Here is a 16,657-nt window from a genome sequence, read left to right on the forward strand (position 1 = left end):
AAGCCCTCCCCTGTATTCCCACCCAGAACTCACGTGTCTTGTAAATAGCTGCTGCAGCCCAAGAACAGGTAAAATGACAATTATTCAAAAGAGCAACTTTCATTTGAGTAAGTCACAATATTTTCAAAGTAAGTATTCAAGTATAAAACCTTTCTTTGAAAGCACTGCCTATTGCTAGTTCTTAAAACCAATGTATACTTCTAGAAAAACTGAATCACCACATTATCCCCTCTAGATTTTTTATTGTAGTTGCACCTACCAATTTAGAAAGTAAACCCTAAAAAGCAAGCAATATTTTAATCAATAGGGTAAAGTTATCTTGAAGCCCATTTTCTGGCTTCTACATAATCCAAGTATAACTGCAGAAAAAAATTAATGTCGTCCCCATTCCCCAACCTCAAAACCCAGAGCTGTCATTCTTGTAAACACAACTAATAACCAGTTTGGATGCTTCCTGTATTTTCATTACTGTGGATCGACTCAAGCAGCAGAGCCAGCTCTCACAGTGCTACTTGGGACTGGGGCAGTGAAGGAGCACAACCAAGGAGCTAAACGGAAACTTTCCCACCCACGCCTAAAGCCATGTTAAGAAACTGCCCAGCTCTGCTCCGCCTGGTTGTTCCTCCTCCTCTTCCTGTTTGCACCCAACAGCAAATCCTGTTTGTACCTCCAACTCCAAAGACGTAAACCTTTGGCAGCATGACTGGGATACTCAAACATCTCTGAAACAATTTTAAAAGCTAACAAAAGCCAACCCATTAAAAAAATATATAACTAATAATCCACTTACTGTTTCATAGTTCAATTTGTCCTGTTTCTCTGTGAGAGGAAGATCACTTGGGGGAAGCGCAGAGAGCATTTTAATATGTTTTTTGAAGAGGTTGTGTAATTTTTTTTCTGGCTTTTCTTCCTAAGAAGAAATTGTTATCTGCATTCCTAAGAACCTTCTCCGTTCACTTGTCAATGTTTTTCTTCTTTCTACAGGACCAAGTTCAAGCAAAGAAAGTCCAAAATAGCCAACAGTGCATGTGGGTACATCCCCTGGGTGTCATGGCAGAGGTGCATGCTGCTCCATCTTCTAGCTCAGCATTTGAAAATCAGTCACTGAGTCTCATGGAGTCTCCCAGGAAGCAGAAACACTCTGGGGAAAAGAGCTGATCCCTGAAAAGGCCTCCATACAGAAAAAAACAGCAGCTCTCCAAAGGCCAGAACCCACTCAGGCAAAAGCCTTGCTGGCTGCGAGGGAATAGACCACCTTGTCTTTGGTGCAACAAGTGCCATTTAGAGAAGCAGTCACCAAGAGCCCTGTCCTGGGTGGCAGAAGCGGGTGGGCAGGAAAGCCCTGAGCAACAGGACAAAGCACTTCAACCTGATCTGCCTGGGTGACAGAAGGAGCTTTTGAGAGTTGTCCCTGGCCACAGGCTTGAGAGGCATTTAACGGGCCAGCTGGGAGACAATGCAGCCCAAGGCAGGGAGCTCACACCACACCACTGGCTTTATCAGCCTCTTCGTGGAAGGATGCAAAATCAAACCACCATGATCATTCATCAAGCACTGCACTGGCACAGACGTACTCCTCCGCAGTGGTCTCCAGAAAAACGCATTCATGTGGTGTTAGAAATGAGGATGCCTCTGAGGGTTCAGGATCTTGCTTGTCAAGAAGCATCCGATTCGCACTTTACCTGTGAAATACAGAGATACCTATTGCAGGTGTGAACATGTTTCATGTTTGCGGAAACAGATACTCATAAAAGAACATGTTTAAACTCCTGGTGCTTTTTCTTTTTATCAGCTGTCCAAAGTATGCAGAGTTTGTTCTGAAGCAGGGCAATATATTACAACAGTAATTCCAACCTCTTTAAAAAGTTACCGAGCAGGACAACAAATAACAATATTCTTTTGAAATACATTCAGGAAACAATCCCTCCCAGCAAGACTGGTGTTCTGCTGTCATCTAGAGGGAGAGGGTGGAATCATCTCCCCAGGTACTAACCCACATGGAAATCCTCATTCTTTCACTAAAGAACTTCAGCCTGCACCCTACAGACCAAGCTCCCTAACTTACACTACCCATGTGCCTGCCTGTGTGCGTCTGTGTGTCCACACCTATTAACATTTGAAGGGAAAGAAAGCAGAAGTACTAAGAATTAACAGTAGCAACAGTCCCAGTCCCATAGACTGTTACTCAGCAGCTTATCTGTCCCTGTCTCTAATACTTTTTGTAGCCTTATGACCTGGAGGTTCTCTGCCAACTTGACAATGGGAAGGAAAAATGTAAATGAAACTGTCAATTTAAGAGCAAGGAGGGGATGACTGTCTGAGAAAACCAAAACTGGTAAATCAGTCTACAAGTGCAATAAGATTTTTTAAATATTGAAGATTTTGGAAACAGAGATCAGATCACATTCTTTGCACTTACAGAAAAAAAAAAGGCAATAATTGCTTGCTTTTTGATTCAGCACACATAAAGATCAGTAACAGTTAAGTATGTTTACGTTATCTGATATCTTGAATGTCATTTTGCATATAATATTACTGTGGAATATTACAATAATTGGATGGGGATCTTCTAAGCAACTCTTATCTGCTTCAAAAAACACTGATGGATTCAGCTGATACTTATGGATTTTGTAGAGCCCTGGGCAGACAGTCGGGCCACGCACAGAGCCATTCCGTAGTACCTATGCAATATGTCCAGCCAGACACAGTGTCTCTGCAGCATCTGGTTACTCAAGACGTGAGCAGATCAGTGCTTTGGGCCCACTGATACATACAATTGATCCACCCGTATACAAAATGTAGGTTTTTGCATGCCCCAGCTATAGCATCTCTGAAGAGTCAGGGGTTGCCAAGAAAGCACGAAATAAATCATCTCCATTTTCACTGCTAGAGTTGACCAACCCATAACTTCAAGCTGACATTTCCCATGCCACAACACGTTTTTAAGAGTACTTTGACAATGTCGCTACCTTTAAAGTACAGTCTTCAAAAAAAAGGTCTGAATCCATAGGAATCCCTTATAGCAAATTCTTCACAGGATTAGCAATGTCTACCTTAGTGTCTTAGCAGAATAAAATCACCATAAATAGGGTATTTTTCTTCTCTTCCAAACCACAGTGCAGCATTGTATTTTGTGCTGCTACCTAATCCTCACACTTCAGTGCTGGATGATGTTACCTACTAGTACATGTAAGAAGATAATACTTGTATGGCACTTTGTGTATTTCCCGACATACTACCACAGTATATATCCTCATTTTTGCAACCTCCTTTAATGGGTGAGCAGCCTTTTCAACTGCTTACCATGACTCTCAGATTATATTTTTTTAAAGGAACATAAGGGAGAAAAAAACTCAGAAAATACTAATGAGAAATAGAGGGAGTGTGAGAAAAGGGACAAAAAGTCTTCACAAAACATAGTCCATTGGATACACCCAGAGCAGGAGAGAACCAAAGAAAATCAAAAGAAATCAAGTAAAAGAATCCCACGAAAAATCCATAAAACCCAGGATCCCTCATGCACTGTCTCCTCCAGAAGGTGGAAGCAGCGATGCAGCTATCCCTGCCATGCAGGCAGGCACAGGGCTGGCAGCTCCTGCAGAGCTCTAACCAGGGCACAGCGCTCAGACACCAAGAGCAATAACTTCTGGGATGAAACTTCAGATAAAAGAGAAAAAAATCACACACTCAGCACTAGGTAGAGACTTTCTTGTTCTTTGAAAAACAAAAATCTACTTGCTGTGCAAAATATTTTGTGCAGGGAAGGCATGAGTGTTGCATTTATTAAATGTTTAGAAGCTACTCGCTCTTATCAGACCATGATTAAGCAATGGTACATAAGAACTTATCTAAGGCCATTAGGTGAAATGATGTCACCTTCTCTTTGGCAATCATTCGTTATGCTGTCATCGCTACTGACTTGAGAATACTCAGCAAGTTATCTCCAGAAAAAAGAAAAAAAGACCCTACACGAGACTAACGTTCACATCCAACCTGACATAAGTGCAGTAAGTAGTGAAGATACACATCCCAGGCATTTTTCACCTTGTGAAAAGGACAGAAATATTCCCAGAAGCCCCATTTTGTCCTAATCACATGATTAGGTGTCCGTTGACGATATTTATGCTGTGAAGGTTGTTCATGTTCATATTGCAGTAGAACTAGCAAGGTCCACTTGACATTAGGGCTCCATTTGACAAGAAGCTGCACAAACAGCTAGTAAAAAAGTTTGTCACCTAACTGCACCAGAGTAGAAACAGTTGGGGAAGAAAAATCAAGAGACAGAGAGGTGACGTGATCTGCCCAGAATCACAAGCACCTTATACAACAGCGACTATCAAAAAAGTTTCATGTTGATAGCGGGTCACTGCCTCTGCCTGAGTAAAATAAAGCTTTGAAAGCCACAGAAACATTGTGCCACCGATGAACATCTCAGAAGGACTGAGCTCTGTCCTCATGTGCTAGTTTTGGCACTCTATCCCAGCCAAAACCAGCACACCTCAGTGTGCCTTTAACTAAAAATCTCTCCTCTGTGCAGCTGCTTATTTGCAGAAAGCCAGAAAACTCAGAGTTTCTACATTTAGACAAAATTGGCTATAGGTCCAAGTCCTATTTGACAGACAGAGTACTAAGCACACAAATCTCATTTTCTCAAGAAACTAAGCTAAAAAAAAAATGTTACAACCCCAGGATCACGTGTGTGGGTGTTTCCGGTATGATTTGTTATTGTCTCACTGCTCCTTGGAAATGTTGGAAAAGGTCAGAACAGGCAAAAATGATTATAAGAGGGTAAGAAAAACAATATAATGTGCAGGCAACTCCGAGTCTAATCTCAGCTCTAAAACAAGCCTGGAAGGCTTCTGTGAGTGCTGGCTCTAAACATGACCTAACAACAAATTTGGTCCTTTGGGTCTGCTGTCTGAAACCTGAACCTTTACCCTGACATGAAGTTGAACTTCAACAGCAAGTCTGATTGATGTTAAGCCATCTCAGATAACTCTCCCACAAGCAACACCAAATTATGAATACCTAAGAAATGTCTCTCCACAAGCCTCTGCCTGGATCAACATTAAACAGTGACACGCAGGTCAACGGCACATTGCAGGAGGAAGCCTAACCATAAGGCTGCCCTAAATACGCACTAGTAAAAAGAAAAAAATAATCTTTGTTTCACACAGAATGAAGCAAAAAACTGAGTAGTAGCCAAAGCCCTGAACAAAACTCAACAGCTTGATAGCCCTACGTATCTGCTCATCTAAATTACAGGTAGCAGACATGAAACAAGTAATAAAACACAACGCATGCTCCGGGTCAGTCTCCACCCAGTGACACCTTAAAACCTGCAATGACCTAAGATCAAACCAAACCCTACCCAAGGAGTTTCTATCGGACACGGAATGAGGCGGCAGTGGATGACAACCTTTAAATTAGCCAGACAACTCCTCTGACATCCAGTGCAAACCTGATCGCACAGACTAACGCTTACAAAACCCTTAATCGTAACTCTGCCCTGAAGCCCAGCTCTGGAGAAGCAACCCTGCCAGACCAAAATTATTAGTAAGAAGGTAGCTGCTAACCACAGCAGCCCTAAACTTAGCTCAGCAGCTTGTAACGTACCAAGTAAAAATCCAGGCTCTCCACCCAGCAATGGAACAAACTCCAACCCCAAATGATTCTTAACACTAGAGGGGCTGTTTTTGCCAGACGCAGAGCTCTGTGTAACAAGGTGGCTGCGACAGCATCAGTTCTAACCTTCATTTCCTTCAAAATCCTGAAAAAGCCTTGCTCCTAACCCTACTGCAGCATCGAACAGCATGTGCTCACTGATGGTAATAGCACATGATCTGTGTTTTCCTGCCAGAAAACAAGGTCCTTTGTGCCACACTCTGGCATAACCAAACCCAACGCCCAGTTCAGCACCAGAGAAGCAACATCTGCCACTGCCCCAATTTACACAATACCCTTAAATGTAGCTATACCACTTATATACATCCAGAAGAAACCAGGAACCTCTTGTGATACCACAACAAACTCTAAATGATCCCTAACCTGAGGCGACAAGGAGGTGGCCAGCTACAACAACCTAAGTGTACCTCAACAGCTCTTTTAAAAGCTTGGCTCTCTACCGATTCTAGCTTTTAACATTGCATTAGTGTTAAATGTCCAGGATTTAGTACTGTTGCCATCGCTGCTTGATGTACTTCAAGATAAGGGGCAGAGACCACAATGATCTCGGTCATTTAGGATGTGTTTCTGATGATTTTGAAGGTGATATAAACCCAGGTCAAGAGTGTCACTAGTAGATCTTTCCCCTGACTATGACCTGGATGTATCTCTACCTTTATACTTAAAACTGTTTTCTTCTCTGCCTGTTAAAAATTGAATATAAAAAGGCAAAGACCAGTCAGTTCCAAAACCTTCTCTCTATAAACAGTCTCCAACAGACAAAGAACAGTTATCTATGTTTCAATGGTGCATAAATCCAGCGAAAAAAATTCAAAAGCAACTGTTAAAAATGGTTGAGAGATGATGAAATCATGTGACTACAGAGTCTTTTTTCCTATTTTTTTCTGACAACAGAACTGTCCAAATGCTTGATTTTTATGTATCACCATGCAAAGCTGTTGCCGGCAGTAGAAAATTGCTCACCGTGAGGACACGTTTCACTTGCAGTGAGCTCCTGATATAGATGCAGGTACTTGGAAATGGAAAACAAGCTCAAGAGCTCACATCCTTTGCCTGTTTCTTACAAGGTACTGTCTTACATCAGCAGCACCTCACTAGTGCAGGGACACATTTCTTGTGTAACTATCTCTACACAGGAGCACTTTACTGGCACTGCCATATTATAAATCCTGACTTTTCACATCCAGTCAGAAAGAGATACGCCACAAAAATTATATGATTTAGATATTACTTGGGCTTTTCTTTCAGTCAGAGCTTTTTTGAGCTGCTGTGTCTTACTTTGAACACAGTACAAAATTAATTTACTTTGTGGATTCAAGTATGTGCTTTGCATCTAAACTGTACTATGTTTGTATTCTCTTCAAGGTGAAGAAAATAATTTAAATAACTATTCAGAAATCCCAAAAAAGACAAGTGTACACAAGCTTCTTATATCAATACAGTAGTCGAGGCAAGATCATCTTAAGAGGTATAAGCTATCTTTCAACTCTAGCATTATTTTTATTGATAATAAAGCCTACCTTTTTACAATGGTGATACAAGCTGAAGTAAGAGTCCCTCAGACACCTGGGAAGATCAGATCAGGGTGTTACAAGAAAATACACATTGTTTCTGTTCTTTTCCTGTCATTCAAGTCTGTTTAACTTCACTTACAATAAAGAGGCTGCTTAAAATCCTTTTTGGTAACAGGTTCTGCAAAATTTAAGAAAACAGGTGCTCAAAACCTACTTAAAGGTGGCATGGCATAGCAGGTCTTGGTCTTAGCAGGAAAAAAACTGCAAGATGCCACAGCAGGACAAATAGAGGCAAAAGACCAGGCCTCCCTAGCCCTGGGTCGGACCAGAGAGGACAAGTCACAGATATACTCCCATCCACCGTGCTTTATGTGGCACCAATATTAATTGCTTTCTAAGAGTTGCCTGTCAAATGTTTCTAACGTAGCTGTGCAGCTGAAATTCCACACGGGCCGTGCAGTGACAGATAAGGCCAAGAGAGTGATTTCACAGTCGTAATACAAGGGAAGTTATCCCTCCTCATAACCCCAGGCGTCCTCAGGAAACACCTTCCCTCAGAGAGCCCGCTTTGCCAGCGGGACCCTTTCACCAGCTGCTTCACAGGTGAAGAAACTCACGTACCCCTCCACTCCTCTGCTCTCCAGAGCCAGCACCTCCGTGCCCCAGCTCCCCCTGAGGGGCGGGTGGAGGGGAGGCGGCCCGGGCCGAGAGGCCCCAGGCGGACACCAGCCACCCCAGCCTCAGGGACGACAGGAGACGAGGGGACGCCGCCGCCCGCCTAAACGTTCCACCGGCCACGCCCCTCCGCCCCCCAGCGGCGGCGGCGGCGCGGGGCGGCCCAGCCGCGCCATTGGCGCAGCGCCGCCCCGGGAGCCCCGCCCCGCCCCGCTGGGCGGGAAACCTCCCGAGGACCCCGCGCGGCTCGTTCTAGAGGCGGCGGCGCGCTCCTTTAGGTGTCCGTGCCGTTCGCCGGCAGGCAGGGGAGCCTCTTCTCCGTTACCAGGGCGCAGGCGCGCAGCGGGCAGCCCCGCGTGACGTCACGCTTGGCGCCGGCCGGAAGGACCCGGGCGCGTCCTCCTGGTGGCGGGGGGTGGCGGTGCCTTCTGGAAGGTTCCCGGCGGGGCGGCCCTGAGCGCGGGGCCCATCCGTGTCCATCGGCGGCGGGGCGGCCCTGAGCGCGGGGCCCATCCGTGTCCATCGGCGGCGGGCGACGATGCCGGAGAACACAGGGGCCAAAGCCCACGGCGGCGCGGGGAACCGTGCCAAAGGCACCTACCAGGACCGGGACAAGCCCTCCCAGATCCGCTTCAGCAACATCTCCGCCGGCAAAGGTGAGGTGAGGTGCGGCGGGTGGCGGCCGCCAGCCGCGGAGGAGGCGGGAGCGCTCCGTGCCCCCTTTGTGCTGAGGGGAGGCGGCCGGCGGCCTCCCCCCGCGGGCCGCTCGGGGCCGGGGCCGGGCCTGGGCCAGCGGCAGCCCTTCCCGCCCCGAGCCAGCCGCCTGGAGGGGAGGAGGGCGGCGCGAGTTCTCTTCCTCCCCTCGGTGAGGAGGCCCCGCGCCCCGAGGAGACTCGTCCCTTCGTGTGCACCCAGTCGGGTGGGGGGAGAGACGGTGCGGGGTGGGCCGTGCCTGTCAGCGCCGAGGCCTGACAGCTGGACGTGCATCGCCCTGGTCTGGTGTCACGGCTCAGGGGCAGACATTCCCGGTGTCTCCTCCTGCGATGGGAGCTCGGTTTTGTGTTAGCGGGAGGCGTTCTTATGGTTTTTAATGGCAGGGAAGTCCCAGGGATGGGGCCAGTGCGTGTTGGGGGATGCTGTATTTGGCATTTGACACAAGCTTTGGTTGGATTACTTGGCATATAATATTTCCACGTTATTACTCAGTTTTAAAATGGCCGTAATCAAGTGATCGGTCATTGTTTGAAAAAAGAACGATGGAAATCAGTAGTGATATTGCAACGTTTCGTATCATTCTACGATTAAGGATGATTTAGTGTTGGCAATATAACTGGGAACTGCTTAATACTGGGAGACGCTTTCTTTTCAGAAGAAACGTTTAGAATGATGGAGCGAATGCTTGTAGTTCTTTAGCTCAACTTGCAAACGTATTTTTTTCTCTTCCTAGCTGTTGCCGATGCAATTAGAACAAGCCTTGGACCAAAGGGAATGGATAAAATGGTAAACCTTATACTTACATTTTTGAGACGTTAAGCTTATTAGAGATACTGTAAAGTCAACATGTTTTATATCGGATGCCATCTTTTGCCTTGAAATTCCTTTCCAACTTTCGTGTATTTAAGGGAAAGTGTGTACTAAATGCACATCTCAGTTTGAGATCTAATGTTGTCAGGAAAAATATTTTACATTGAGTATTAAATCAAATCAAAGACTTGTAGTTACTGATCAGAACTATCTTTCTCCTCTTCTCAGATTCAGGATGCTAAAGGAGATGTGACAATCACTAATGATGGTGCTACTATTCTGAAACAAATGCAGGTTCTGCACCCTGCAGCCAAAATGGTAAGTGTTTTTTCCATTGCTTGGACAGTGATATGTGTTAGAGCTTAATTTCTGGGACAAAAAACCATAGTAACATTTCATGTGGATTTGAGGAGCATTACCCACTAGCGATAGAGCGAGAAATTTTGCGCGGCGTGCTCCAGGACTATTTATTTTGATTGTAAGATGTAAGCACATTAAGATGTGCTGAAGAGTTCCAAGACCTTATTTCTTACCTGGTATTCCGCATGCATAATCCTTCTGGAGATGTTTTAAGACATAAAAGAATCTAGTCCAAACCTTATTCTCTCATCTAAGAAAGAGAAGTCAGTGATGTCCTAAACTGCTAGGACAGAAGAGAATGAAAGAAGAGAATTAATAACATTATGGTCAGGTGATCTGAGGATGCAGTAGCCTGGTCTTTTGAGAAGTTAAATGTCAACCTCTTAGATTTGATTGTGGTTGGAGAGGGAAATGAGCTTCCCGTGACCCTTCTACAGGAAAGGGAAAGGTAGGCCTGTTAGATGGGGGTGTGATCAGTTTTAAGCTTGGGAGAAAAGCTGCTTTGCTTCTGTAAGGGACCTGTTTCACAGTAGTTGTACAACCAAATAGGTTGTACAACTTGTACACAAGTTGTACACCAAATAGGTGTACAAGTATGGAAAGCAAGGTGCAAAAGGCACCAACTTCAAATTAGAAAAGGTGTGATTAGTCCTGATACTAAGGTTGATTTCAGTAGTGCTGCATTCTTGAATATCTTGGTTTTGGTTTGGTTTTTTGTAATTGTCAGTGATTGCAGTTAAGTAGCATTATATATAAACCGTTGCCATAATTTGTCATTTAGTTGGTAGAGCTGTCAAAAGCACAAGATATTGAAGCTGGTGATGGCACTACATCTGTTGTTGTCATTGCTGGAGCTCTTTTGGATGCCTGTTCCAGACTTCTTCAGAAAGGTAAATACATACATTTAATATAAAACCATGACTGGACATAGTTAAGTCCTCTATCCGCTTGCACGTGTATAGTGAAGCTTAAAGTAGCTGTTTCCAGTTTAAACATGAAAGGTGACTTGAGTCTTCACGTTCAGGTTTCACCCGTGTCCCACTTTTGACTAAAAATCTGTTTAGCCTTTTACTTTGAGCTGAATGCATTACTGTTGATACAGGAAGTAGTGCCTAGATGATGTGATGAATGTTGCCTTGTAAAAACTCACCTTGATTATACTTGTACTTCTCTCGTGGACAGAGAGATAGCGTAAGAAGGTATAAATGAAATTTGGAACTGGTGATTCTATGGGTTTTTTTATGCTCAGCAAATTTATCACCTCCCGTCACTTAAAATACAGGGACCTTGAGAAAGTCTGGTCAGGAAAAGACGTGAATTATGGAACACAATAGTTAATGTAGGTTCTGTTCCATTAGCTCAGGATGTTCTCTTGTAGTCTGCTTCCGTGCCGTTCAGGAGCTTTTTTAGCTGTCCAGCCAGATAACACGTAGGCTTCTGTGTGCACTGGAAATAGAGCAAGGATGATCGGACCTGCAGAGTCTTTTTCTGTCTCAGATCTGGACTTTATAGTGGTTTACTTACGCTTGCCTCATCTCGATACACACCATTTTGCTGCTTGTCCTCTTTCTGGCCCCTACCAACAGTTTGCTTAGGTTTACTTCCTTTCCTGGTACCGGTGGTACTGCTGGACCAGTAGCCTGGCATCCTCTACCATAAGGGGTAGTTAGAAGATGCCTGTCTAATGTTTGCCCATAAATAAGCTGCCTGCTTTGAAAATATAAAGGATCTATCACACACTCCAGAGAAAGTGAGGAACTTCATATACAACTGTGGGAAAACAGTCTTTGAAAATCTGAAATAAAATCCCTGTCAGGCTCCTCACAGGTATTACGTGAACAGCAGCAGCTTTAAGAATGCCACGGGTAAGCATAACTTTGAGGAAGTATGTTTCTGGGATGTCAGACGTTGCAGGGAAATGTGCTGTGCTTGTGTGTGAGGGCAAATTACTAGGAACATGATAGCTTTTTTCTTCAGCTTTAACAGTGGAAAGTAATAAGGGAAGTCATCTACTCTTGAAGAACACATTTTGCTAAAATGTCTTCAGTTTATTCTGACGTGAGAGTCTCTCTCAATCTTTAAAATGGAAAAAGAGGGTGAGGAAAAAACAGTAAAAAACCACTGGTTTGAAAGCATGACTGTCTAACAACCTTTTTATATGATCCACAGGAATTCACCCCACCATCATTTCGGAGTCATTCCAGAAAGCTTTGGATAAAGGTATTGAAGTATTGACCAACATGGCGCAGCCGGTTGAACTGAGTGACAGAGAAACCTTGCTAAACAGTGCAACGACTTCGCTGAATTCAAAGGTATGACTGATACTTGAACTTAGCACCTCCAGACTAGCTGAGCCTTCGGCTTTTCCCAGTCCATGCTACTGCTTGCTTATTAAGAGTACCCTGCACATCATGAATCTAGTTGGTTTTCCGACACTGGCTACCTTCTCTTAGACTGACTTTTCAGAAAGCCATGGTCGATTGAGATTAAATCGAAGCACTCAAACTGAATTTCAGTCTGAAATATTTAGCGATCTTAGATGTTAACTGTAAGTGTAAAATAAACAAGCTTCAACTGAAAACAGCAACAGAAAAATCAGGTGGGATACTGAGAGCTTTTGCCAGCTTTTTGTGTAGGCAGTTCTTGTTCGTGTGGCAGAAACTCCTAAACAGCATCAAAATGTGGAGAAATGTGCTAGTTTCCCTTCCTGCAGAATCATCTGGGAAGCTCTCAAAAGTCCTATCTTAAGATTCTAAAAAAGAGAAATTCAAGTTTCTTCCCTAAGTCCTTAGCATAGGTTTTCCCACTGATGTAGCTGCTCTTTCCTTTAAATGGAGTGGCCCTTAAGAAGGTGCCGTATTAAGACACTTGGCTGACGGACAGGGAGGGGAAAAGAGCTTTGTTTCAAAATTCAGAAGTCAAACACAAAAATACAGTGACAGTATTATTTTGAAATTACTGTTTACCAGTGTTAAATCTCTCACCATTTTTTTTCTTTACTATTAAATCCCTTAGGTTGTGTGTCAGTATTCTAGTTTACTTTCTCCAATGAGTGTGGACGCAGTGATGAAGGTGATTGACCCAACTACAGCTAGTAGTGTGGATCTCAGAGATATTAAAATTGTTAAGAAGTTGGGGTAAGAAACAGTTTGTAACTAGATGAATTTTGTCTCTGTGAAATCAGCTTCCCAAAGCGCTAGAGTCATGGATGGTTTTTGTTTCCAGAGGCACAATTGACGATTGCGAGCTGGTTGAAGGACTAGTCCTGACTCAGAAGGTGGCAAATACCGGTGTAACCAGAGTAGAAAAAGCCAAAATTGGCCTCATTCAGTTCTGCTTGTCTGCTCCAAAGACAGATGTAAGTTAAACTACAACTATAGCGAAACCTTTTGCTGTAGTACTTGGGAGGGATGTAAATGTAATGATAACATGTTTTTTTAAGGTGTCGTGATGTCAGCTCTATTCTGCAGCTGTCGTGAAGGTCTGCTGGGTAATGCATAGATACTCATAGCTCTTAAAGAACATATAGTTGGTATAAGAAATAAAATAGTTCAAAAGTCCAGTATTTCTCATCATTTAAACAACCTCTAATAAGACATAGTTTCCTGTCATGCTTATTTGCTTTGAATAACAGGCTCCTAAGTTAAAGAATGTGGAACATCTTGACACTTGCTTCTAAAGTCAGCAGTTGTTCATAATATTTGCTTTTCTCTTTTTTCTTTTCTTTTTTTTTAAATAGATGGACAACCAAATAGTTGTTTCTGATTATGCTCAAATGGACAGAGTATTGCGTGAAGAGAGAGCCTATATTCTAAATTTAGTTAAGCAAATTAAGAAGGCTGGATGCAATGTGCTGCTGATTCAGAAGTCTATTCTACGGTACGTTAATCCTGATTTACTGGCTTACTGTGTGTGTTTGGGGGAACAATTCAATTGTTTGGAATACCTGGAAAATCGAAGTCAAATACTACCAGTCACACTTGGCAGAGTGTCAGACTGGCTGTAGCAGTGACCTTACCTTTAGAAAGCACTAGTGTTGTCTATATTTTGAGTTTAATGACATCCCTACTTTGTAGTCTGAAGAATTTCAGCACTGCTGGTAAGAAGCATGCAGCTGGCTAGTATGATCTGGTTACTAAAATAGCATTGTGGACTGACTCCTTCCCTCTTGTTTTTAGGGATGCTCTTAGTGACCTAGCCCTCCATTTTCTGAACAAAATGAAGATCATGGTGGTCAAAGACATTGAAAGAGATGACATTGAGTTTATATGTAAGGTAAAGTGAGTTATATAAATGGCTGTTAAAGTAGCAGTGGTCTTCAAAGTCTACCCCAAAACTAAGTAGCCAGCCAGTGCCAGTTTATTATGATACTTTCACAAGTTTCGTGTTCTGACTATAACATAAGAGCAGTCATTTCCCTAAAAAAACTTGCCTGCTCTGTTGAGCAGTCACATTTGTAGAAAGATTCGGGACAGATGTAAAAGCTGTAGTCCTAACTGCATTTTTACTGTAATACGCAGAAGAACATGATGCAGTATACTTGGTGACTCTGCCGTTCTGGTTCTGGATTATTTTATTCCTCATTATTTTTTTCAGACAATTGGAACTAAGCCTGTTGCTCATATTGACCAGTTTACTCCTGATATGCTGGGGTCTGCTGAGCTGGCAGAGGAGGTCAACTTGAACGGTTCTGGGAAATTAATAAAGGTGAGTGAGTGACAATGTTAATACCTACTTAACATCTGCCAATTACTTTAATAGCAACTGGTAACTTTAATAACTTCAGTAGTAAAAAACATTACATTTAGGTACCTACTTCTAATCCCTGAGTTAGCCACCGACTCGGGAAGTGTAATGCTTTTGCTTAACCAGATGTTAGTACTGTTCTAGAACTTGTGAATACCAACTGAAGTCTCTTTTTGTCTAGAACCCTTTTTTTACAGTCTTAGTATTTGGTTTTATGTGTTAGATTACAGGCTGCACAAACCCTGGAAAAACTGTAACCATCGTGGTACGTGGATCCAACAAACTTGTTCTAGAAGAAGCTGAGCGTTCAATTCATGATGCCCTGTGTGTCATAAGATGCCTCGTTAAGAAAAGGTAATGTCTCAGCTTGGTTAGAGTAATTTATTATATTAATGGTACAGAAAGCTAATAATTTATGCAGTTATGTAAAATGAGGTTTGATTTTTAATTTCTGTCCTCAGAGCTTTAATTGCAGGAGGTGGAGCACCGGAGATAGAGCTGGCACTGCGCTTGAATGAGTATGCTCGCACTTTGAGGGGTATGGACTCGTACTGCGTCCGTGCGTATGGGGACGCACTGGAAGTCATACCATCTACACTGGCTGAAAACGCAGGTCTCAATCCTATTTCAACGGTCACAGAGCTGAGAAATAGACACGCTCAAGGAGAGAAAACAGCTGGCATTAACGTCAGAAAGGTAACAAGGAATTGTGTAGGCACAGCATGGCTAAAAAACCACTTGGGCATTAAAAGGAGAATGCTTTGCATTAGGGCTAAACTAAGGAGAGGGCAAGGCTGTGTCTCGTAATAGTATTTTCCCTAAAATTTGTGCTGAGGTAGATTGTAGCTTGTCTCTGAGGCTTTAACAGCTTATCCTGAGCATTGGTAATAGCAGATACTTAAATGCCATACCCACAGGACAAGAAACTTCCTGGGTCTCTTCAAAACATTGTTTCAGCTACAAAAATAGATCCATTTAGAATGATCCCTCAGTATTACCTGCAGTGGAAGGTGCTCATATGTTAGGAGTAGCACAGTGGGCTAGCTTCTTTTATGTTGTCACCATGTTTAAGCTGGCACAACTATGTTTATCTTTTCCCTTGGCTAATTTTGACTGGATATGTCAAGTGCTTAGGGGGAGAAGATGCATACCATGATATTCTTGTTGAGGACGGAAGAGTACAAGCCCTTTGATAGGCTGATTTGGAGTTGACCGTCCTTCTCGGGATTCTACTAAAAGAAAACTCGCTAAATCTGACTGTAGTCTGTCTTGCGCAAAGTCAAAGCTACTTGTTCTCACAGGGTGGCATTTCCAACATCCTGGAGGAGTTGGTCGTCCAGCCGCTGCTAGTGTCCTTGAGTGCGTTGACTCTTGCGACGGAAACTGTGCGCAGTATTCTTAAGATTGATGATGTGGTGAGTAGTGTTTGCATCGTGTTTTGTTTAATCTTGTCTTCACAAGCACCAGGATGATTATTGTCATCTAATTTGCTGTGCTTCGAAATAGAATTACTGTGTAGTACTCTCGGTTTATGTGCTACTTCGACCATTTGGCCTTCCAATAACTGCAGCTGGAACAAAATGAAATGCATTAGAAATACTGTCCCTTATAAGGAGTGAAGGAAGTTACTAAAACACCAGGATCTTTAAGCAGAGGAGAAGTAATTGTTATGTATCCTGTGGACTTCATACGCCTGATTTTGTGAACTCTTCTTTGCAGGTGAACACTCGGTAAGCTGAAGAAAGCAAGCTGGGACTGTGCCCTAGAGCTCCTTCCCTGTAGTCTGGAATATGGTTTCCTCACCAAAAGCGCCTGTGTGAATTGTCTTAAAGTCCACAACGGCTTATGTACTTTTATTGCGTTAATTTAAAAAAAAAAACAAAAACAAAAACAAAAAACCAACAACGATGTTTTCAAAAAGGAAATGCTGTTTATCAATAAACATGCAGTAGTCTACCTGAGTCTTTGCTTTATAATTTTGCTAGAAATAAGGTAAACTTTTTGTTACGTTTGCTTCTCTGTGCTACGTGCTCCTGCTTAGCTCTGAAATGTTTAACAGCAAACAATTAGCTCTTGTAATATATTCTAAAAACACCCTTGAATTTACACTCTCCTGCCGTGCTAGCTTAGAGCTGCTTCTCCGGCAGTTTTCC

The 16,657-nt window shown here is 43.2% G+C and overlaps 1 protein-coding gene and 1 long non-coding RNA gene across 3 annotated transcripts in view; one reads left to right on the forward strand and one right to left on the reverse strand.

Annotated features, from left to right (window-relative positions):
- Positions 1-7,969, reverse strand: part of LOC142407435 (uncharacterized) — a 221,570-nt gene extending 213,601 nt beyond the window's left edge. For both annotated transcript variants that reach the window (XR_012774946.1, XR_012774945.1), the window contains exons 1-2: positions 7,206-7,969; positions 791-1,682 (exon numbers count right to left, since the gene is read on the reverse strand). This is a non-coding gene — a long non-coding RNA (uncharacterized LOC142407435). The remainder of the gene's footprint in view (positions 1-790; positions 1,683-7,205) is intronic.
- Positions 7,970-8,232: 263 nt separating this feature from the next.
- Positions 8,233-16,465, forward strand: CCT4 (chaperonin containing TCP1 subunit 4). Its single transcript, XM_075496930.1, has 14 exons — positions 8,233-8,530; positions 9,322-9,374; positions 9,627-9,716; positions 10,540-10,648; positions 11,928-12,070; positions 12,774-12,895; positions 12,984-13,116; positions 13,498-13,637; positions 13,937-14,033; positions 14,355-14,465; positions 14,728-14,858; positions 14,966-15,200; positions 15,806-15,919; positions 16,224-16,465. The coding sequence occupies exons 1-14, from the start codon at positions 8,413-8,415 to the stop codon at positions 16,236-16,238; spliced, it is 1,611 nt and encodes a 536-aa protein (XP_075353045.1). The 5' UTR covers positions 8,233-8,412; the 3' UTR covers positions 16,239-16,465.
- Positions 16,466-16,657: the final 192 nt, after the last annotated feature.

This window comes from Mycteria americana, chromosome 3, assembly GCF_035582795.1.
Source record: "Mycteria americana isolate JAX WOST 10 ecotype Jacksonville Zoo and Gardens chromosome 3, USCA_MyAme_1.0, whole genome shotgun sequence".
NCBI lineage: Eukaryota > Metazoa > Chordata > Aves > Ciconiiformes > Ciconiidae > Mycteria > Mycteria americana.